Genomic DNA, 23,106 nt, shown 5'->3' on the forward strand with positions numbered 1-23,106 from the left:
AAAAAAGATCGCAATGCCCTGTGTACCTCTGGAAAAGTTCAGCGGTCTTCAGCGCCACTGCTCCAACTTTTTTTGTGCCCTCCATGCCACTGCCGTCAGTTTGGGCTCTAACGCCGTCAAACTGCAGGTGTGAAAAGTCAATAACACCCTTAAGTCTAAATATGTCATTATTTTTTTGAGAATCTTAACGACTTCAAATAAAAAACTCAAAACTAGACGAGATCTATAATTTTTATATAAAAATTATCTTCATTTAATTCCGCAAAAAATATGATTTGATATGATTAATATATCTTAGAAAAATCATATTTTTTTATGAAATTAAATGAAAATAATTTTTATATGAAAATTATAGATCTTGACGAGATCTACAACTTTCTAGTTTTGAATTTTTTCATTAGAAGTCGTTAAGATACTCAAAAAAAAATTAATGACATATTTAAACTTAATGGTATTTTCAACTTTTCACACCTGCAGTTGAAGACCGCTGAACTTTTTCAGGGACACACAAGGCATTGCGATCTTTTTTAATGGCACACGAAGAATTCCCCCAATTGATATTGGCCTACCACTGGAGAGTTTGAATTTGAGTGAACCAGCTAGTAGTTTGTGGACCATCCTTGCAAGCAATAAATAGTTCGGGGATCTAGTTTGATCAAACACCTGGTACTTGGTAGCGCTTCAACGTCGTAGTCTCATCATTTTCACTTTCCAGCCGCAATGCAATCGAATGTTTCTACTGTTTATGTGCCGAAGGGACGGCATGGCAATACAGCACGAACAAGGAAAAGGAAAGACATCATGGAATGCCACTTGCCCACTTGTAAGTTGTAGCACTATATATTGACAAGATGCAAATAGATTGGTTACACTTTCCTTCCGTTGGTTCAACCGTCCACGGTAATTGAACAAATACTAAAGTAAATGGCCAGTATATATGCGCTTGATCTATTTTGAGGGACACATGACCCCCTGAGCCTTTCGATTTCTAAACTATATTGTCTCTGATCCATTTTGTGGCGACCCATTTCTCGCCCTTGATGACGGGGCAGCTACCATGAAGTGAAGTCTGCGACAGCATGTGCAAACGCAAGTTAGCAGCATAAACGATCCAATGTCCAGACTTGTCATTTGTAACTCTAAATTGATTTCCATCGCACACAAAATCTAACATCTACCTCGTAAAGAAAAGAATTTACTACCTCCGTTCACAAATATAAAAGTCCAGGTGCATAGCAAGAATGCTTATATTTGTGGACAGAGGTAGTATATATTCTAGAATAAAAGAACGAACATGAGTTCTACTTCGTGTACAACTTAGAGAACGGGAAACACAACTACAGGGCCACTTTGATAGGCCAGCACGTACCCGGTCAATGGTTCCATTTATCATAAGGGAGTAAAACAAGAGTCCATCACCCTTCCTTGGCTTTACCTTTAGGCCAATGCACTTCTCATAGTCATAGCCTATATCCATATTCTTACCATTCTGTAAATCAGCACAGTACTAATTACAATCTGCTATCAAAAATACATATAAATTATTTTTTTGCACTCACCTCGTATGGGAACATAGTTTCTCCCCCTTCTTCGACATCCGTGAGATAAAGCAAGAAAGATGCCACCTGGGAAATTGCATTTCAATAGCTCGTTAGCTACACAGTTTAATTGAATAATTTCAAGACAAAAGCAAACACAAACCTAAGGTATAAACTAAAGTACTAAATGTTTGTTATATCAGATGTAGGATTCCCTGGAGGAAAAATGTTACTGATAACTAGCATTTTCTACTGCATTTGTTCTTGAAAGAGTCAAAGTAATTCAGTTCGCACATCACAACAAATGCTGAAGTTAGCCTGGAGCAAGCAAATTGCCACATACCCTTTGACTTTTTTGTGGACCATACTGGATTGGGTCAAATGCGTCATAATGTGAAGCATACCTTTGTCCAATATTATACCGCAGGACATTAAATGGCTGCAACATACAGTAAAAGCAAATAGTTAATCAATGAAACGTTATAAATGCTCATTTTTTCATGCCCTTTTCTAATAGATTCTAAATGATCCCCAACATTGTCCTTTTCAATGGGGGTGCTCAAAATTTGCGGAAAGGAATATATCATCCATATATCAATATGATCTTCATTCCATGTAAGGGGCAAGTACATGTGTAGCAATAGAAAGATTAAGTTACTGCAAAGATTATATCTAAAACCACAGACACTATAGAAACTTCCTGTTAGATCCTAATGAACAATAAGATTACTTTCAAAGTTATATTCGCATTTGTGGAAGATAACACTACCATATTTTTATTAAGCGACACTTCATATGCCAGTACCAAATCAGGAAACTACAATAGGTGCAAAACTTATACTTCAAGTGAAATCCAGTATGCCATGGAAGGATTGAATGCACTTTTCTTTAGCAGCCAATGCATGATAGATTGATAGCACTTGGCAGAAATGATAAATTAACATGGATTATAACTTCGGCTTTTAGGTTGGGACTATATTGTTTAATAATTATTTTTCTCCCTGTAGATCACTACATCCCTTGTTATTTTTTTACTATAACTATTGAGTTGGTTTGTTCCCCAGTGTGCTGGTTCTCATCAGCGCAAAAAAAAATGTTCAAGAAAAGGGGACAGGAAAAAAAGAGAGAAAGAGGCACATGTAGATTCCTACAGCTAATCAATTCTCTGACCAAACTTGGAATAATTAAACCACAAAATATGGTATACAAGTGCAAATATTACGTAGTACCTCCCCATGATTTCGGGGTAACATGGTAGCCCTTGCAATCTTCTTCTCGATTTCTGCAAGGGTTCTAGTTGGGTCTTCATTAGCACTGAGGAATGTTCCTGAACTGTTTGGCATAAGGATCCATCAGTTCAATGAGGCCCAGATAATGCCACAAGCTAGTTATTTTCATGATTGTGTGTGGAAGACAAATTGGGTATAAAAATGTCTGAAAATATAGTTCATGAAAACTCTAAAGATCAAGAATACTAATAATCCAACACATGCTCCTAAAAATAGGCAGTTCTGAGATGGCATTGCTCATTGCAGCATAAGTACAATCCACAGAAAAAGCTACTGCAAAATCTCTCTGCAGTAATAAATGTGGACTGATTTGTCAGCCTATTTGGTTATTCCTTTACTGCACTTACTCTTGGACTTTAAGGTTACCTTGTCCTGATTCCTTTTGTACTCTCCGCGGTTTCTCCTTTCCTCAGGGCTAATGTTGATGGCTTCAGTCTCTCCTTTGCAGTTTTTACTATATTTTCACACTGTTCTGATGTCGCAAATTGTGGAAAGTACAAAGCACGAGGCTGCCAGCTCAAAATCTGCTCAAGAGTTCAGAATACATTATTAAAACAGCACAGGTAGATTTCAGGAACATAATGACAAATGGAACCCCCCCCCCCCCCCCCCCCCCCCCCCCAGCAATTTCTAGTGAAGCTGAGGTCATGGTGTATTATGTAACAGAAGAAATACAATTAAAGATATTATTGAATTCTTACCCTGCAAACAAGTAGTGTCAGCCTGCCAGGATATAGGATGCACAGCCATAAGCTAAATGTCAGAAGTCAGATGCGTATCTTGTGTCACGGTGAGAAATCTAGGGTGTATAAATTGTTCGCACGATATCAAATCAACCCATTCTATACCTAAAAAATTATGCACAATGTAGCCGATACTCTGCAGAATTGTTCGATGCATAAACACAATAAAATCTAAATGTGCTGCATCCATTCATTGCAACAACTGTTCTTGAGTAATAGGGACCTACATTAGCCGCACGATGGCAGAAACAGGGATACAACTGTGATTGGTGAGGGTGCCACGAAAGTCCCACAACACCCACACCTCCTGCATTTTCCTCTTATGTCAGGAAGCCTGCTAAATTTGAAATGCTAATCAATCTTCCCAACACGCAAGACCACGAGGCCACGAAAATTGCATGCACGCAACTGACCCCCAAACTCCGCCACAATCACATGCTAGTTATCAGGGCATCACACCAAAACCGCTGCCCACAAGGTACAGTCAAAATTGGGGAAACATTACACTGACAAGTTAGTTCCACCCCAAATGGATCGCTGCACGATACCATTCACAACAAATACCCAAAAGATGAATTCTACCAACCGAGGAATGCCACCACCAAAGGCAGTTCATCATGAGCTAGCTTAGAATTCACGAACACACGTGCCCGCACCAATGCTCATCACGCCGAATGTTTGACAAAACAATGGGCAAGCGAAGACGGGGCAACCGCCCCTCGCGGAGATGGAACCGGAACAAGACGTCACCTGGTATGGGATTAACGACGGCGCAGCCTCGCCGGACTCGCCGTATGCCATCTCAGGCCACGCCGTCTCCAGCAGCCGCTCCCTCGGCACCGGCATGTCCGCCTCCTCCGGATCCTGCACCGCGCCACCCGCCGCACCGCAGCCAGCCCACCCAGATCAGGAGCGGCGCTACAAGGCAGCTACGAATCGGAGCGTGGCACGGGGCTCGCCGTCGCGTACCTGGGTGAAGAGCAGCGAGCCGAAGAAGCCGGCGAGGAAGAAGAGGGAGCAGGAGAGGAGCACCACGGGAAGCCGCAGTCGCGTTCGCATCAGACCCGCGCCGCCGGCACCTCCGCCGGCGGCCCTGATGGCGCCACCTCCCTTCATTCCGCGCGCTGACGGAGACGAGGACGATCCGGCGATGAGAGGAGAGGTTGCTCGCGTCGCGTCACGGGAGGAGGCGGGTCTTCTCTGAATCTCTGAATGGAGCGAGTTTATTTGTTCGTCAGGTGTCCGAGCACTGACGGGTGGGACCGAATACTCGATAGACGGGACCGGTGCGCGACGTCACGTGCCGGTAAAGAACACGCAGTCAGTTATGGTGGGCCCAGGCACAATCGTCGACGGGAGGGGCACACAAGTCTACAACTGCTGCTGCGTCTCGTACTTGCTTCACAGTTGAGAGTGGAATAAGTTCTCTCTTTTGCTCGAAATGGAATAGGAGGAAAAGTTAAAGTGTGAAAAAATATATAAGAGCTAAATCCTTAGAGCCGTTGGTCTAAGAAATATGGCCCATCACCTTCCTAACCTTCACTTATTTTTATTTGTGATGAAATGGAATAGATTAATCTACCACCATCTCAGCCCTTATAAGTAATAATCAGCGTGCAGTATAGAATCATTTCATCAAAATTAATAAAGTAGGATGAACTCAAGACGAACCAGCTCGTTTATTACGTGGTGGTAAATTCAACATCAATGGGAACGTAAGTGCAACATCAAACTACTGTACTTATCAACATCAATGGGAACGTAAGTGCAACAGCAGTCATTTGGAATCCGACATGTGTCCGAGGTATTTCAGCAGATTTTCTGAGGACACGCCAAATACCAGTTGAAATTGGTATCCGACATTGGTATGTATATAGGTAACTGAGTACCATAAAAAATAGCTCATATTACATAGACAACCAGGCCCAATTACTGCAGTGCTAATGAAAAAAAAAAAGATCAACTGACAATGGCCCTGTTCGCTTGTCTTTTCAACCAGAACAGTGTTTTTCTCTCGCAACAAATCATCCGGAACAGTGTTTCAGCTTATTTTTTCAACGAAGCGAACGGCGTCAATGTATGGTTAGCAAGACTGATAACTAGGTCATAACCAGAAGGTTTCAGTTGTTCAAATGCTTACAAAGGAAATGCTTCAACAACATCAATGGGATCTTTATAAAATAAATAAGTTTCTTGTTTCACTATATTCTTTTCCATCCCTCCTGTATTTTTGTCAGGTCCATTACTCAATTTCTCAGATCGGATTCCTCGAAGCAGTGCTAAAAGCCTCATATGTTATTGTTTCCCAAAGCCATAGCTAACACATTACTGGAGGTACAGCGCACCTTCAGGTGGTAACAGATCAAACAGACCTCTAGTTGCAGACTTGCAGCCAAGAAATGCAGATAGTTAAAATTAAGAGTGCAACATCGACGGGCCGCGGCTGCTGCTGCTGGCTTTTTCTACTCCTCGCTTCCTGCCGCTGGTTGCTTTACTGTTGCCTGTGCTGGTTGCAGCTGCAGCCAGCTTGCCAAACAGGCCCGGGTCACCACAAACAAGCATAGGTAGGCAACTCATAAAAAAAGGGCACGTGCATATCGTTAATCAATCTATCTGCAGGATAGTTCCAAACTAGACCTTTCTGAGACGAGACACAGCTGCAGGTATAGAATGAGTTACTTTTCAAAATAGACAAAGCCTTATTAAGTCATTCGTGTAAAGGGATAACAACCACCCCTCAAAGAAGTACCAGATAACATGAAAGTAGTCCTGAACTTGAACTGCACACTACCTGAAAACGGGATGCCAGCTTGGCAACAACATTTCCTATATGCCCAAATTTAGCAGGTGTAACCTCTTCTTATTGATCCAATGTAAAATCAGTATGAATTGGTTCTTCACACACTCCTTTAGTCTGCACATTGCAATAGACTTTTAGATGACAGAGCACAGTTGTTGTTCGGTTGGTTTGGATTGAATTATATTAGTTTCTTATAAACATATACCAGATGTCCAAAATGGTGGATAGCGCCATCTATGTGTAAGTTACATGCCGCTGTTAGCTAAGAAATATGCATAAACTGAAGTCAAAGACATTGCAATGTAGGGTTCTAGCTATCTTACCAACAGTGTCAGATAATTTATCGTAGGCTCTGCAAATCCTGATATCATGCTCTATATCAAACGGGCAGAACAGTCAATAGTCTCAGAAAGATGTCCTTATCAGCTGTCTTTTCAAGAAAGAGCATTATTGTCTAACTATACAGTGGCATACTGAAAAGCCGCTGCTCAACAGAACCAGCAAGGGGTGTCAGGTGTGACACCACAGGTTCAGTCTAATTGTTAAAGCAAGATAATGAATTCCCCAAACAATTATTGTCATGGTGTCCTCATGTCAACCCCTTCTCCCCATTAATGATTTTTTTGAACATCTGACGAATATGAGATAAGGGCAATTGCAGGAAACTAGTCACATTCCATTGTCTTCTTCCAGCATCTTCAAGATCCAAAGATCTGTAAGCCAGAGCAGCAAGATACATTGCTGGATGCAATCTCCTGCAATTCCAGATTGAAGATCTGAGCTAACAAGTATTCTGGATCTTGTGCATATCAACCAAACAAGCCAATTTTAGTCAGTAAAACACTTGTGAAACTTACTTTTCAGAATGTTCATTGAAACCATCCCACTGTCTTTGAGATGGAATTGTCCTCCCTTTCTTGTCTCTCCCAAATGTTTCGATATACCATCCACCAGTATCATGCATGTAACAACGAGGCTCAAAAAGCCAATACCTGCGAAAGAGGAGTTATATAAGAGGACTGGTTGCTGTTGTCTTCAACAATGATATTTGGGCATGTCTTTTGCCCTGAAATGAATTTGTATCAGATGCAATTTAGCATGCATTACTTGCTGGGTTACTTCAAGACTAGGGAAAACTAGAGGGGTTGTTTTTCATGGTTCGGAATACTACTTCTGATTGATCTATTACTCAATTATACATATTTTTTCAAATGACAAGGACATCCACTCTGGTCCTATAACAAGGAAGTCTCGGATCATAACTCATTTTGCTTTGACTTCATAAAATGGTAGATTTAGAAAGGACAAAGATTTACTTCCATGTCCTTACCAATCATATATGTAGCTGAACAAAACGGCATCTATATTTCTGTTGCACATAAAAGTAATGTCGGGCAGCATCAGATCTTCTAAATTGTTTAACCTAAAGGTTTCAAATTTAAGGCCTAACTCACACCATTGCCTCATCATCATTTCAATCATGTTTGGAATGACTAATTTGCGTGCATGGGCGCTCAAGCAGCATAGTAAATTATGCATACCTGCTAGGTGGCAACCGAGCCCTACTACATCGACACTCACACGGTGAAACTTTATCTCCAACCTGATACCAGTGCATGTGTTTAACCTGCGCAACATATGCATGCAGCAAAAATTCAATACTATAGAAGCCCAAATATTACTGTTGCACCATCATGTGGTCATATAACAAAAGGCACCATTTATTTTGCACGAGTATTTGAATGATGTACGCAAATTTTGTAGAAAAAATAATGTGCATAGTATAGGAATGTTTTCATAGTTCATACCATCAATGTCCGGTGCTTCATTATGACATGTGTCTTTATGCCGTGACCATCATAGACACAGCAAGATCCTTCCTGACCAGTGGTGGCTAACCCAGTAATTGTGCCCAGGAGAAGATTCCCTTGTGTTAAATCAGATAGATCTGCGTTTGGAACAAGATACACATGAATGTGATCTTCCACATCCGATTTGTCAATGCAATCGCATTTGGGGCTCCTAGTCGCAGTAGCAACTAATTTCCCAAATATCCGCAACTCAATATCCTTGAAGGCATCTGATGAAGGAATATCATTTTCATGCCACATCTCTTGCTTGTTCATATCAACAGGATTCATAGATATTGAATCCTTATTCACATTTCTTGAAACATTTGGAGTAAATTCAGAAGATCTAAAACCAGAGGGCGCTAGTTTTTCACGAGAAACGTCTGACAGCTCTTTGACACTATCAGCTACACTAACAATACCAAATAGATCACGACCTGATACAAGGTGTAATAGCTCAGAGGTTTCATAGACGGACCTCTCCTCAGCTTCAAAGCAATCAGGAAGGACATCCATGGAGTCGACATCAGGGCCATAGTATGCAGCATGGATTGCTGTGTACAGTTCGCTTTCGAGCCTATCAAAATAACCAGAGCCAGTGGCAACCCTCTTCTTGGTAACTATGTCATCAATGGTAAGCCTGTACCATTTCAGCCATTCAACGACATTGCTCTCTCGAGGTACCACAATGCCTGAGCCTGAACCACTTGGGTACACGAACTGAGATGGCCTGGGATGTTTCTGCACAACTCGCCTCTTCGATCGCAGGTAGCTATCATAATGAGCCCTTCTCTGTGAATCTGACAAAATCTGCAATACAAAAGCCTGCTAATTAGAGCTGGAGCAAATTTTGTTCACCCAGATTTGTGAACATAAAAAAATTCAATCGCATCCTCAATAATGAAAACTCAAACAATTATTCATCGCTTCACTCATAATCACTAATCAGTTATCAGTGGGTTCATGGTAAAATAGAATGCCTATCATCGGAGAAAAAACCTGTCAGCTTAGTTTAATTAGATACCTCGTAGGCGGCGAGGATCTGAAGGAACCGTCGGGAACCAGCAGCCGCGGCGACGTCTGGGTGGGTCTCTTTGGCTAGGCGATGGAAGGAGGCCTTGATCTCGGCGCTGGAACTGGTCTCCCCAACCCCGAGAACCTCGTAGGCGCTCTTCCCCGCGAGCTCCTCGTCCGCCGGGGCGGAGGTGCTCGCCGGCCGGCTGCGCCACGTGAGAGGAGGAAGAGCCGCCTCGCCGCCGCCGATGCGCGGGAGGAGGATTCGCCGGAGCTCCACGGCGCGAAGCGCCATTGAGTTTGCTGCCGACTGCCGCTGCTGCTTCCGTGGATCTGTGGAGTGGGCCCGAGTGACGTAGGCACTGATGCAACGGCCTTCCAATGCGGTGGTGGATGGAGGAGAGCCTGCGCCTGCGCGAGGGACTGAGGGAGGGAGACGCCCTCAGAAGGCGATGACGTGGAGGCCTCAAAGAGATGCGCCTGGTTCCTTTACGCAGCTGTCTTCACGGACCGGCCCAACTTTATACTTGGGTCGCTAACGGGCCTAAAGGTTGATGTGTTATCTCCAGTCGGGCCAGTTTTTTATATTTTTAAAAATGAGACGGAGCTATGTCATATGTAGAGGCTAAGCACCACGACAGTAAAAGTCACAAAAAAAAGCACCACGACAGTAAAAGTCAGTAAAGATCTATCCACCTAGGAGTACAATGCAAAACATACCCCGTTCAAATCTGTTTTAGCTCCACTCCTACCGCGTGCATGCTGCATGATCGAACATCATCATTTGTCTATTATGTACAACGACCATAAATTTCTTGTGTAAGCAATATCAATACCGTATAGGAGACGTAATAGAATTATAGGAAAACAAATGCGCCGAGTCTATCAAACTAAAATGAAGCCATCTTGCTGGCCACATGTCTGAGTTCGACACCTGAACCCTAGCAGAACACTAGGCTTGTGTGGGAACACACATTGTTTGTTGCGTCGCACGATATTTAGCCTGTTCGATTGGCTGGTTCGTATCGTTGTTGGTTTGTGAAGAAGTACTGCTAGCTGGTTTGTGTGAGAGAAAAATACTGTTCTGGCTGAAAATTTACAAAGCCACATCCAAACGAATAGGCTGATTACCCTTGCTCCATCGAAGTGTGATGGCACGAGAACGATTGCCGAGGACTTTCTAACCTGCCGAAATTCATATATGTCAGAAATCTACTCCACCATGTTACACTTCATCAGTAGTACCTCACAAACTCGTAAAACTCGTTTTCCCTCATCCACATACACGTACAGTAGTATTTTAGAACCCGCCTTAAAAGACATGTGAAGCCCTACCCATTAGCAGGCCTAGGTCGAAACCCGACGTAGCGCACACTGCGAATGCGGTTTGCAAGACACTCTTGCACCATGTCTTCACCATGGCCGTAAGAAGAGAGGGAAAGTCACTGGATTTAAAGAAGAAGAAGAGAGAAATTGAGTGTTGTAAGACATTGTTGGATAGCATTTCTCACGAAAAAAAAACTTCCGCACGAGGCCACGAGCCTTCCACAAGACCACATCCTGTATTCCCGCTATGGATATACTGGATAGCTAGCCATAGATAGCACTATTGTATTCAGATTTGTTTCGCCGGTTGCCTTATCTCAGCCGCTGCCGGCAGAGACAAGAATCCACGTACAGCTTTGTGCACGGTACGAAAGCGCTCTGCAGTAGGTTCGCCGGAGCACGTGTGCGGCCCATGTCATCTGCAGCCGCTTAGAGACAAGAGAAACGAGGAAAAGAAAAATGCGAGCCATACCACGCTTTGCTGCCGGCTACTCCCTGGAATTGATTGACTATTCGTTTTATTTAAATTTTTATATAAACATTATTTATTTTATTATAACTTATTTTACCATTAGAGATACTTTAAAAATAATTTATTTATATTATTATTTTTTACATAAAAATTTAAATAAATCGAACGGTCAATGAAGATTAAAACTAAAAAACGACAGGAGTACGGCTGCTGTTCCGTAGCGTGCCATGCCGTGTCCCTCGGGGCTCGAGCTCTGGCCGCCCGCGTGCCTCTGTCTGCTGACCGCCGCGGCCCACGGGCCACGGCTGCTCGCACTGCGCGTACCCGCATGCCCTCTCCCTCGCCAGAGTCCAGTCAGTCACGGGCACGCGGCTCTGAGAAGTGGCGGGCTCGCCCACTCCGATCTGACGCAACGCGAGTACGTACGCGACCCAACAAAGCTGCCGCCCCAGGAAAGAGGACCGAAAGGGAGGTCGCCATCGCCATCGCCGTCGCCATCGCCATCGCCATGGTCCCCGGCGTACGACGCCCGACGGCCGGCGCCAGTACTACCGGTGCGGCACTGCGTCCGTCCACCCGTGTTCACACGGCCAGACGCCCAGACGCCCACACCACACGGGTGGACGGTATTTATTACTGCCTCCGACACGGGTAGCGTACGACGGTGCGTCGGTACGAATGAATGAATACGCTGTCACTGCCGTGAAGCATTCCAGGCAGGAGACGGCCCGGGCCGGTGGGCTTTCAGCAGGGGACGCCAGTGCAAGTGTGCAACTGGCAAAGCGGCAATGTTGCAAGCGACTAGTGCAAAGTTGACGACCTGAAGACCCGCTGAAAGTTGAAAACGCATTGGATCTCGTCTTAGCTTTAGGGTATATTTGGTTGGATGGATATTATGAATAGAGATAATCATCCATGGACGGGTGGTGTTTGGTTTAATGGATTGGCTGGACATGGATATCCAATGCGGAGAATATTCCTGGATATACAATTATCACAAAAAAACCGGCGGATAAGCTTATCCATGTTTTCTAATATTTATCATTAGCAAACAAATAAAGGTTAATTAATAATTATAATCACAAGATTAGTTTTGATAAAGTGCTAATATGTTGATTAGCGCACATTTTGTGCGTCAATTAGGATAGTAGTAGTGCTAATTAACATATTTTATTTTTAATTATTGATTATCGTGATAAAAATAGTGTTAGTGTATAATTAGTTGTTGTTACTCTAAGTAATATATAATTAGTTAATTATTCTCATCTCTATCATCCATCCAACCAAACGGACTAATGGCTTGCCCTATCCATCTAACCAAATAAGCACCATGGATATCCATATCCTGAAATCTATGGGTGATCATATCTCGTCCACCCTTGTCTTCGAACAAAAGCCACCCTTAGCCATCCGACTTCTGAGGCGATGAAGGTTAGGATCGCATCAAGATTGAAAACAAGTCTGCATCATCGGCTCAAAATAATTACATGATGGTACTATGGGTCTGTCTAAAGCCTAAAATTTAATAATCAAAATACGAGTAAGCCATTTTTTAATAGTAAAGGTCCTATATATATATTATTTGTGTTAGCTAGGAGAACAAGCTAATAATTAATTTATTAGCTGGGTGGTAGTTAAAGTATTAACTTAACTTAGTTGAGGATCCAAATTTTTCGCAACTAAGTTTTGTAGAGATCCAAACAGGTCCAATGTTTTAGCAGTTAACATTTTAGTAGCTACTAATTTGCTACTTAAGTTCACCAATATCTCACATTCAACTGGCCAAATTTTGGCAAACATTTTTGCCTAATTTGACAAGGCACACTTTGGCTTTGGTAATAAACCAAGCATAAGCAATTTCGGTGGCAGATCAATGGGCACAAAAGATACGACGGCTTTCCCCCGAACCCGCTGCTGCCGCAACGGTCGAATCTCGCTCCTCCGCCCCTGATGTGTTACGGCTACTTGGGGCCCACTCCACCGTAAGCCCAATTGACAGGCGGCCCACCCAGTCAAGAGCCTCGGGCCTACGACTACGAGCCAGCCGCCTTTCTTTCTCCGTTCCACACCGCACCCGAAAATCGCCGGCTACTTTCGGCGAACCACGCACGCACGTTACAGGTGTGTGTGAACCGTGGAGTGTGAACCGTCACGCGGCGAAGCAAAGCACGACGCCTTTCGCTCGCTTTCGTCCAAGGCCGTGTTCGTCCGCGTCGATGTAGACGAGCAGTTGCCCATGCAATCGTGGAACTCGCCGTCCGCTACGCAACAGCCGAACATGGGTTCGGCGAGAGGAATTGTTGTTTTCTAGCAGTAGCTCGCTTGCGGCCACGGGCAGCCAAGCCATGCCGTCATCTGGCTCGATGGCCACGGCAGGCAGGCACCGCCACCGCCACCTCCCACCATCATCGACGTCCAACAGCGGCAGCATCATCACGAGACATCATCTTGTTTTATCTAATCTAAAGCTATCGTTATCTAATCTAAAGCTATCGTTATCTATCTGAAAAGCTTCAAGAAATCATTCTCTGTGCCTTTAGAGATAGCTTGGGCAGAAACCCGGAGGCCGTGACGGAGGTGAACAAGTTAATCGCGGTCGCAGACATCAGTTTCTACCTGGTCCTCAGGCTCATGGGCCGGGTCGCAGGGGAAGTTAACAACTGCGACACGATCGATGTGCAACCGCTCTTGACCACTGAATACTTTCACGGATTGCGAGCAGCATCTTTGGCTCCTGGAACGGTCATGTGGTGGTGATGCCAAAAAAACAAAAGTTAAAAGCGGCCAGCCATGTGCAGTGCGGCCACTCTCGCTCTCTCTCTTCCCCATCCGTCTCCTCCCTCGATCGCTACCGCTGTAGCATCGGTCCATCTGGTCCCTTTGTCCGGTTGCAATCATTCGAGACCCCGTTCTTGATTCTATAAATCCACTGTCCCGATCTACCTCAGTCTCACTTCCACTGCCAAGAATCGCCACTCCGTTACCTTCACTCGCTCACTCACAATGCAGCGCCATGGCGAGGTATGCATGATCTTTGCTGTGGCCGCCGCCGCTCTCTTGGCGGCGGCCCCGGGCGCGGCTGGTCGGGAGGATCGGCAGACCTACATCGTCCACATGTCCCATTCCGCCATGCCGAGTGATTTCGTGGAGCATGAGGAATGGTACGCCGCGTCGCTTCAGGCGGTGTCGGATGCCGCCACCGTGCTGTACACCTACAACACCCTCCTCCACGGCTACTCGGCGCGGCTGACGCGCGCGGAGGCCGCGGCGCTGGAGTCGCAGCCCGGCGTGCTCGTCGTCAACCCGGAGGTGCGGTACGAGCTGCACACCACCCGGACGTGGGAGTTCCTGGGTCTGGACGGCACGGACGCGCTGTTCCCGCAGTCGGGCACCGGGACCGACGTCATCGTCGGGGTGCTCGACACCGGCGTGTGGCCGGAGAGGCCGAGCTACGACGACACGGGCTTCGGCCCCGTGCCGGCGGCCTGGAAGGGCAAGTGCGAGGACGGCAACGACTTCAACTCCTCCGCGTGCAACAAGAAGCTCGTCGGCGCGAGGTTCTTCCTGACGGGCTACGAGGCGGCCAAGGGCCCCGTGGACACGTCCAAGGAATCCCGGTCGCCGAGGGACAACGACGGCCACGGGACGCATACGTCGAGCACCGCGGCGGGCGGCGCCGTCCAGGGCGCGGACCTGCTCGGCTACGCCGCCGGCACAGCCAAGGGCATGGCGCCCCGCGCTCGCGTCGCGACGTACAAGGTGTGCTGGGTCGGCGGGTGTTTCAGCTCCGACATCCTCAAGGCCATGGAGGTCGCGGTGACGGACGGCGTCGACGTGCTCTCCCTCTCCCTCGGCGGCGGCACGGCGGAGTACTACCGTGACAGCGTCGCGGTGGGCGCTTTCAGCGCCATGGAGAAGGGGATCTTCGTGTCCTGCTCCGCTGGCAATGCCGGTCCGGGCGCCGCGACGCTGTCGAACGGGGCGCCGTGGATCACCACCGTGGGCGCTGGGACCATCGACCGCGACTTCCCCGCCTACGTCATGCTCGGCAACGGCAAGAACTACACGGGCGTGTCCCTCTACAGCGGCAAGCCTCTGCCTACCACGCCGGTGCCTTTCATCTACGCGGGGAACGCGTCCAACAGCAGCATGGGCCAGCTCTGCATGTCCGGCAGCCTGATCCCAGAGAAGGTGGCCGGCAAGATCGTGCTCTGCGACCGCGGCACCAACGCCAGGGTCCAGAAGGGCTTCGTCGTCAAAGACGCCGGCGGCGCTGGCATGGTTCTCGCCAACACCGCCGCCAACGGCGAGGAGCTCGTCGCTGACGCGCACATTCTCCCAGGCTCCGGCGTGGGTGAGAAAGCCGGCGACGCCATGAGGGACTACGCCATGTCGGATCCGAAGGCGACGGCCACCATTGTGTTCGCCGGCACGAAGGTTGGCATCAAGCCGTCTCCCGTCGTTGCGGCCTTCTCCTCCAGGGGCCCCAACACTGTGACGTCGAGCATCCTGAAGCCGGACATCATCGCGCCCGGCGTGAACATTCTGGCGGCGTGGTCTGGGTCCGTCGGCCCCTCGGGTCTCCCCGGCGACAGCCGCCGCGTGGGCTTCAACATCATCTCCGGCACGTCCATGTCATGCCCGCATGTGAGCGGGCTTGCGGCGCTGCTCCGCGCGGCGCACCCGGAGTGGAGCCCGGCAGCCATCCGGTCGGCGCTGATGACGACGGCGTACAACGAGTACCCCGGCGGCAACGGCATCCTGGACGTGGCCACTGGCCGGCCGGCCACGCCGCTGGACATGGGCGCCGGCCACGTCGACCCGGCGAAGGCCGTCGACCCGGGGCTGGTGTACGACATCACAGCGGCGGACTACGTCGACTTCCTCTGCGCCAACAACTACGAGCCGGCGCAGATCGCGGCGCTCACCAGGCAGCACCCGTCCGAGGGGTGCAGCGCCAACCGCACGTACACGGTGACCGCGCTCAACTACCCGTCCTTCTCCGTGGCGTTCCCGGCCGCGGGCGGCACGGTGAAGCACACCCGCACGGTGACCAACGTCGGGCAGCCTGGGACGTACAAGGTGACCGCCAGCGCCGCCGCCGCCGGCAGCACCCCGGTGACGGTGTCCGTGGAGCCGTCGACGCTGAGCTTCAGCAAGGCCGGCGAGAAGCAGAGCTACACGGTGAGCTTCACGGCGGGCGGGATGCCGTCGGGCACCAACGGGTTCGGCCGGCTTGTCTGGTCCAGCGACCACCACGTGGTCGCCAGCCCGATCGCGGCGACATGGACCTAATAGCTAGCGGGCGTAGCAATGGCATCCGACTGGGTTGCAGTCTTGCAGACTTTCAGTGTGTGTATGATCATGAAAATGAGCACTTCTTCTACGTGACCCGAATTTGAAGGAGAATAATCATGATTCATGAATGTCTCCGGCGTTTTGTTTTGTCATAAGTTTGTCAGTTTTGTCATAAGTTTGTCAACGTTTGGGTATTTGGGCCGTGCAGCGCATCCTGCAGAACATGCTGCTCTGCACCTAACCCACAGCAGCATGGTTCCTGTAGCAAGGGCAAGGCTCATGTTTTTATCCCCTCCAAGTTGAGGAATCTGAGAATAGTATACTACGCTCGCTGACACAGCCACGGCGATCAGTCTAAGGGCAGTGTAAGGGTACGCTTGGATCCATTAGCGTTAATTTAAATTAGTTAGTTAATAGCTAATAGCTGTTAAATTCTAGATAGCTAATTTTTAACAAAGATTGTTTATATCCACCTGCCAACAGGTGGTTGGACGATGAGTTGAAAGTGAATATGAACTATTAGTAACTTCAAACCTGCTAATGAAATTAATTGTTAGCAGTACTTTGGCTAATTATTAGCGGGTCTATTTAGGCCAACTAGTACTAATTTTAGCTGGTAATTTTTAGTGCTAATAGATCAAATAAGCCCTAAGAATCAAGCCGGTAAAGCACCGTTATTCCATTCAACCTAGTCGGTTGCGCTTACTGCGGTGTTCCCTCTATCTTAAAATAAATCAACTTTTAAAGTTGTCATAAGTCAAATTTTTGTCTATCTTAAAATAAATCAACTTCTACTTGGTGTCATAAGTATTATTCTTCACTATGAAGTTGGTTAGACCCAAAGATAGTTTAACATAGGGTGGTTTAGGAGTTAATTTACTTTGGGTCGGAGGAAGTACATGTCTAACTCGTGTTGTTCAGGTTCCTAAGAAATTGTTTGTCATATACTCCCTCAGTCCCATTAAAATACAATTCTTGTTTTTCAAGAGATCAAACAATTTTAACTTCCAATTAGATCTATACAAAGCACTAAGATTTATTATAGATACACAGTATCATTAGATTAATTATAAAATATATTTTCATAGCAAATCTATTGAGAGATATAAAAATACGATAATGCTCATGCCCAGGCGTCTGTCCACCCAGGCCTAAAAAAAATTAAATCTCTCCACTCTGCGCTTGTCTCCCCACTCCGCGCTTGTCTGTGTGGCTGTCCGCCCGCCCCGCTCCGCTGCGCCGCCGCCGTCATCCCCCACGGCGCACCCCATCCCCCGCGGCACCTTTGTCCTTCACCGCACCCAGTCTAGGCGGCCAAGAGAGGGGGCCGTCGCTGGAAGGGCCCAGGCCAGGCGCAGGCGTAGCTAGCCGTTGCTAGGCCACGCCACCATCCTTGGCCACCGGGTGGCTGGAACCTGCCGTTCACCCGCTCTGCGCTGCTTCGTACGGAAGAAGGGTGAAAATGTACGTTGCAAGCTTTATGTTTCAAGTGTTTCAGAAGTTTCATAGGTATATTACAAATGTTTCATATGGATGTTGCAAAAGTAGATCGAGATGTTGCATATGTTGCTATGGCTGTACACGTAAGTTGCAAGCTTCTGTTTCCCAACATTTCATCTATGTTGCATATATTTCACACGTATGTTACAAGTGTTTTATCTAGATGTTTGCGTATGTTTTACAATGGGTTTTCATGTATTTTCAGGTGTTTTTGTAAGTTTTTCAGACACATATTTCAAATGTTTCATCTTCTTCATATGTATGTTGTAAGTGTTGTATCTAGATATTTTAAAAGTAAATCGGGTATTGCACATGTTGCAATAGCGCCAGTAGTAGACGGACAACGAGCTTCCGTGTAACACCTCTGGTGTTATGAGCTTGCTTAGCACCTAGGTCAAGGTCAACGAAAAACAATTTATATAAACAAAAATAAAATATACCTTGTGTGTAGTACTTAAGTAAAGATGATGAGCAAGTGGTGTAGTTGAAAATGCAACTTTAATTTTTGAAAATAAATGTTGTTAACTAGTGTTCTTGAGAGCTCAAAAATTGAATCTGAAACAAAAAAAATTAGCCTTTTCGTTGAATCAACAATAATTTGAACTTATGTTTAAAATGCTATTTTTGGTGAATTATATTGAGCAAATAGTTAAATAGTGCTTAAATATTTTTGTTCCTATGGTTTAGTATAAAGTATGGACTATTGCATGAAGTACTTGTTGGTTGAAGTTAATCAAGATTAGGCCTTTTAAAAATAATGGTAAAAGTGTTCAGGGTTGTTAAGTTCAAACTGAACTCTTGCCTTTTCTAAGTCTAAAAGAGTAGTAGACAATGCCATTTTGGTGTTTAAATTCTAACTAAAATATTTAAACACTAGCTTCATATTCTTGTATTGTTTGTTGCATCTAAGTAAGCTCTTGGGCATGGGGTAGGTCGTAGTTGCGCTGGGTGTCGCGTTGCTCTCTTAAAAATTCCTCAAACTTCGTTGGAACGTGTTGTAACCATGTTGTTGACGCTCTATTCGTGAACTGGTGTTCGGCGCGACAAACCTATCTTGGCGTCTCTCCAACTTCCTCTCTGGTCATCCTCTGGTGGTAGGAATTACTTCGTTAGCTATCCGTTAGTGTTGATTTTGGGTTCATAGACTTGGTTGAACTTTCATCGAATTAGTAAGTAGATTTTGGTCTGCTTTGAAAAGCGTGCATGGTGTTGTTCCCAGTCTCTCGGCCTGAGCCCCGTAGTCACCACACAAGCATGCTACCGCTGCCTGGCGCTGCTCTGCTGGCCGACCTCGTTGGCTGGCTGCCGCACGTCGTGCTGTGTCGACCCTAGCCATCATCCATGGGTCTAGGTGGAGCTACGGTGCTGCTGCTACGCGGCTGCCACGTCTGCACTGTCGGCCAGGCCGTGCGCGGGGCTAAGCCGACGCCACGACAATCGTCGTTTGATTATCGTGGCACCCGTCTCGCTACTCGTTCTACCTACCCACCGAGTCACCACTTGTCTCGGCTGCCTCGTAGCGCTGCCATCTCACCACCACTGTCCTGTCGCCTTGGCGCGCTGTGCCTGGTGCTCTTGCTTGTCCCATTTCTGTTCTTATCCCCTCACTAACCGACAAGCCTCTATTACGCTCGCACGACCATGTCCCCATGCGGCTATGCCCTCATCATGTCTTGGCCGGTCCGTGTTAAGTCAAGGCCACATGCCATGACATAGCAGCGGTAGCGCACCATCCCCTTCTAAATCCCCAGCTCAGGCTCCCAGTCCAATCCCTCGTGCTGTAAAGTAGTATAAGAAGTTAATTAGGCATCCCCTCCTCCTCAAGCCCACCAGAGCACTACCAACCGGAAATTGGGCGTTTTGCTCATCGCCGGCCATGGACGCCGCCGTGACCAGTGGATTGGGGGTAAGTCCCAATCTTAGGGTGAGGATTCAATTGATTGCGTTTTGAGGCTTGGGTTGACCCTCTCATATCGGTGCTCGCCTTATTTTAGGCAAAATCTTCATTGGCGATGAGGTGACGTGTCGGTGTCCATCTTGGAGCACCGCCACCCAACCGGCTCGTATGTGGCCAGCTCTGCTTGGGCCATCCTTGACGAAAACCACTGCGTCGACCATGATCCCTATAAGCTACTGTTGCCCATTTGCCCACCCTTTAGTTCGTTAGCCGCGCTAGATTACTGGAATGGACTCACCGCCATCGCAAAATGCGTTGTCCCGGCCACCGCCGTGGTTGGCTGGACTTAGATACCCCTTAGAGTCCCCAACCATCTCCTAGTGTAGCCGTGGGAACCTTGGGTGGCAGTCGGCTTCTATGTGGAGTCATCAGGGGCTCCCAGTGTCGGCGTCGGTGTCGCGTGCCAGCAGGCGTCGCGCCATCGTGCGTTGGGCCGCTAGGAGCGCACACGCTCGAATTGGGATAAACCCAGGGGGTTAAGCGTGAATGTCAGAGAGAGAGGTATAAATAGGGTTTGGACTTTGGGTGGATTTACTAGAAATACAGGGTCTCTTTCGCATAAACGCTGTGCGCGCGGAGCGCTTCCACCGTGGGCCGCTTGTTGGCCTGCTGTGCGCGTAGCCGCACTCGCACTAGGTTAGGGAGCTGCTGGGCCGAATTGGCTGCTGCTGGTTTTTCCCTTTTCCGTAAGCATTTCTAATTTAGTTTCTAAGGTAAACTTGTAAATTCAATGAAAATTTGTGTAGTTGACCAAAAATTATGAAACTAATTTTGTTAGGTTCCTAAAATCATGATTTATCTGCTAGTATATTTCGTTCACATAGTTTCATAGTATTTTCAAGAGTAATCTAATTAATTCAAGATACTTAATATTGCTAAGACATCAACTTGTAAAAATTATTGTGATGAATTGGTAGTAGTGTTGGCTCTAGAATTTTCACAGTAAACTCCTAACATTATTAGGTGCTCACTGTAATTTTTGTAGCCCCATAATAATTAGTTTTCTAAGATAGCTAATGAGCCCTAGTGAGAATATATATTAAATCAAAGAAATAAAATAAAGAAACACCTTGGATTGTAGGACTAAAACGCTTGTCGGGAAACAACGTCTTATTCAGCAACATGGATACGTAGCCTAGCATGTTAGTTATTAGAGCTATCTTGTTAGCTTGCGAGGCATAATCGTATTCTTAGAGTTAGGGTTGCCGTTGATTAATTACGTCTCTGCGCTACATCTACGTATATCATAATAGGAACAACGATGGATCACGGAGTCATCTGTGGTAGCAGAAAAGATGGTGCATTGATGATCGTGTCACCACGATGGAGTGCTATCCTTTGGTTATATCTTACCCAGACAAGCCCTATTATTCTGCACTTTATCTTATGCTTGTGCATAAGTTTTAAGGAGTTGAATGAAATCCACTTGCATATACATATCCTTATCCTATGAGTCCTACTAGTATGTTAGAATCGTGTAGATTGCTATGGTATAGGATCCGGTAGAAGTCAAGTGATTACCTGTCACTCGTGAGAGATAGAAAAGATATTATTGTTGTTATTATATTACTATCACATGTAATATATATGGAGGGTAATTAGAGACCGAGTGGAATGGTACTCTGGATCTAGACTTGGTTAGACATTCGAGCGAGGCTCGGATTGCACTTGTTCCGCCTATGTCGATTGAGGACCGTCCGTTGCTGTGGATGGTAGTTAGGTCATAAACTTATTATCTTGAGCACATACTTGCTTATAGGAGCGGAAAGGCTCGTTGCGCTCTTGTCGTGGATTCTGGCACTTTTTGGACCGACTGATTGGAGGTAGGAAAAGGTAGAGGTATAAGCACCATGTTGAGACCGGGTCTCAAGTGTGGGGGCTTGGAGTCCAAGTTTGGATGGGGACCTGGACCCCTCGATAGGAGTAAAATGGATTGGTCTCGTTTGTGCCTGGGGTACAAATAGGGCGTGTGTTTCGGGGTACCCAACTAGGATACATTGATTTGCGAATCGCTGTTTCTGTGAGACGGTACCGACTTGGCTATGGTCTAGTACCGTAGTAAGAACTAAAACTTGAAAGGTGATAAAATGATTCTGATTGCTTATCACCTGCTAGCAGCTCTTGAGGTCCCAGGAATTCCTAGGACAGACATAGGTCCCCTAAAAATTTCTGATGAAGATCCTCTTGAGATCCGCCTAGTCGTGGATGCTATCATGCGGGAGGAACTCGAGCCATGCTCGAACATATTCCCCCATGCAGATGGGGAGGTATTGAATGATGAAGTGGTCATCATTCACTCCTCTGGCTCGACAAGCGAGCCAGAAGTCTTTGAGCCATATACCGGAATTCATCTCCCTTGTATATTTGGCGATGTTGGTGGGCGTTCGGAAGCGCTGTGGGAACGGTGCTCTCTGGATGCGTCGGCAAAAGGCCTGTAGTCCCGGGCCATCCGGGCTGGGACTTCGGTCATCGGGTCGGCGACCATGCCTGGGGTGTGTTTCACTGCTCCCCTCGATGGTTCAGCCGGGGCCCGTGCCGCCTACTCTCACCGCCACCTGATGGAATCGTCATCACGCTGGGCCTAGCGCTGGTTGTTGATGACGCTGTGAGCGTCTCAGTTTGGCCTGAGGCATTCGCGCGCAGGTGGTCGGTGTGGAGCGGGCGTCGGGTCAGGCCGTGGTGCAGTTGTGGCCTCCCGTTCCACGCCTGGCGACTGTAGAGGTGATTAGATGGAGCGATGCGACTGGTATGCCCCCATTCCTCGGTGGGGAGAGAGCTCGTGAGTCGGTGTCGTGACACGGAGCTCTCAGCCTATTGAACGGCGACGGTTTCCACCAGCGCCCGGAGGTTCCGGTGGATCGCCTGCTCCTGGGGGTCAATGGGCTCTAGAAGGCCGCGTAGAAGCATCGCCGCAGTGGCGATGTTCTGGCCAGCCCAAGCGAACTGTAGGGGACCGTTCCCCCATCCATGATGTTGCGGTTGACTTGTGAGCCTTACCTTATCTGCTCCGCCTGATTTTTGGGGTCCTCACCGAGTGGGCGCCCCCGTTCGGTCGTTCCTAGTCGGCTCTGATCGCGCTGGTCGGAGAAGAGCCACAGGCAGAGGTTTGGTGTATTCCTGGTCAGAGATGCGGGTCGGAGTTGGAAGCGAGTATCGTCCCCTCCTTGGCTAGGCTCCCGGTTGGAAACACGGGTCGAAGTCGGAAGTGAGCATCGTCCCCTCCTTGGTCAGGCCTTCTGGTCGGAGACTTAATCATTCTCCCAGTCTGTCGTTTAGGCATTTGGGCCGACCCAGGTGTTTTGTGCGTCGTTCGCAATAT

The 23,106-nt window shown here is 47.3% G+C and overlaps 3 protein-coding genes across 6 annotated transcripts; 1 reads left to right on the forward strand and 2 right to left on the reverse strand.

The window, feature by feature from the left end:
• Positions 1 to 799: 799 nt before the first annotated feature.
• On the reverse strand, positions 800 to 4,908 carry LOC136476875 (probable prolyl 4-hydroxylase 9). The gene is made up of 8 exons (XM_066474849.1): positions 4,540 to 4,908; positions 4,321 to 4,434; positions 3,194 to 3,351; positions 2,768 to 2,870; positions 1,882 to 1,977; positions 1,560 to 1,625; positions 1,370 to 1,489; positions 800 to 1,069 (listed from the first exon to the last, which is right to left on the reverse strand). Exons 1-8 carry the CDS (start codon positions 4,684 to 4,686, stop codon positions 989 to 991), a joined length of 885 nt encoding a protein of 294 aa, XP_066330946.1. The 5' UTR covers positions 4,687 to 4,908; the 3' UTR covers positions 800 to 988.
• Positions 4,909 to 5,334: 426 nt separating this feature from the next.
• LOC136469807 (uncharacterized) lies at positions 5,335 to 9,760 on the reverse strand. 4 transcript variants are annotated; one of them, XR_010761863.1, is made up of 7 exons: positions 9,245 to 9,760; positions 8,179 to 9,030; positions 7,912 to 7,997; positions 7,228 to 7,362; positions 6,694 to 7,125; positions 6,362 to 6,484; positions 5,338 to 6,227 (listed from the first exon to the last, which is right to left on the reverse strand). XR_010761863.1 is itself a non-coding variant. In XM_066467917.1 (5 exons), exons 1-5 carry the CDS (start codon positions 9,527 to 9,529, stop codon positions 6,960 to 6,962), a joined length of 1,524 nt encoding a protein of 507 aa, XP_066324014.1. In that variant the 5' UTR covers positions 9,530 to 9,760; the 3' UTR covers positions 5,335 to 6,959. The 4 variants fall into 4 exon arrangements, 1 of the variants encoding a protein (XP_066324014.1); XR_010761864.1 differs by having other exon boundaries at positions 5,335 to 6,604; XR_010761862.1 differs by having other exon boundaries at positions 5,337 to 6,484.
• A 4,121-nt stretch (positions 9,761 to 13,881) lies between these two features.
• On the forward strand, positions 13,882 to 16,478 carry LOC136469720 (subtilisin-like protease SBT1.7). Its single transcript, XM_066467822.1, has one exon. The coding sequence runs from the start codon at positions 14,036 to 14,038 to the stop codon at positions 16,325 to 16,327; it is 2,292 nt and encodes a 763-aa protein (XP_066323919.1). The 5' UTR covers positions 13,882 to 14,035; the 3' UTR covers positions 16,328 to 16,478.
• Positions 16,479 to 23,106: the final 6,628 nt, after the last annotated feature.

Source organism: Miscanthus floridulus, chromosome 1 (genome assembly GCF_019320115.1).
Source record: "Miscanthus floridulus cultivar M001 chromosome 1, ASM1932011v1, whole genome shotgun sequence".
NCBI lineage: Eukaryota > Viridiplantae > Streptophyta > Magnoliopsida > Poales > Poaceae > Miscanthus > Miscanthus floridulus.

Bases quoted from the DNA above. Each gene is read 5' to 3' on its own strand.
- LOC136476875 (XM_066474849.1), bottom strand. From the start codon at position 4,686: ATGAAGGGAGGTGGCGCCATCAGGGCCGCCGGCGGAGGTGCCGGCGGC. The intron at 4,435-4,539 runs GTACGCGACGGC...GGCGCGGTGCAG, and splicing joins GCTCGCTGCTCTTCACCCAG to GATCCGGAGGAGGCGGACAT. The intron at 1,978-2,767 runs GTACTACGTAAT...TGTATGTTGCAG, and splicing joins TACCCCGAAATCATGGGGAG to CCATTTAATGTCCTGCGGTA.
- LOC136469807 (XM_066467917.1), bottom strand. From the start codon at position 9,529: ATGGCGCTTCGCGCCGTGGAGCTCCGGCGAATCCTCCTCCCGCGCATC. The intron at 9,031-9,244 runs GTATCTAATTAA...TTTGTATTGCAG, and splicing joins AGATCCTCGCCGCCTACGAG to ATTTTGTCAGATTCACAGAG. The intron at 7,363-7,911 runs GTATGCATAATT...CCTCTTTCGCAG, and splicing joins GCTCGGTTGCCACCTAGCAG to GTATTGGCTTTTTGAGCCTC.
- LOC136469720 (XM_066467822.1), top strand. From the start codon at position 14,036: ATGCAGCGCCATGGCGAGGTATGCATGATCTTTGCTGTGGCCGCCGCC.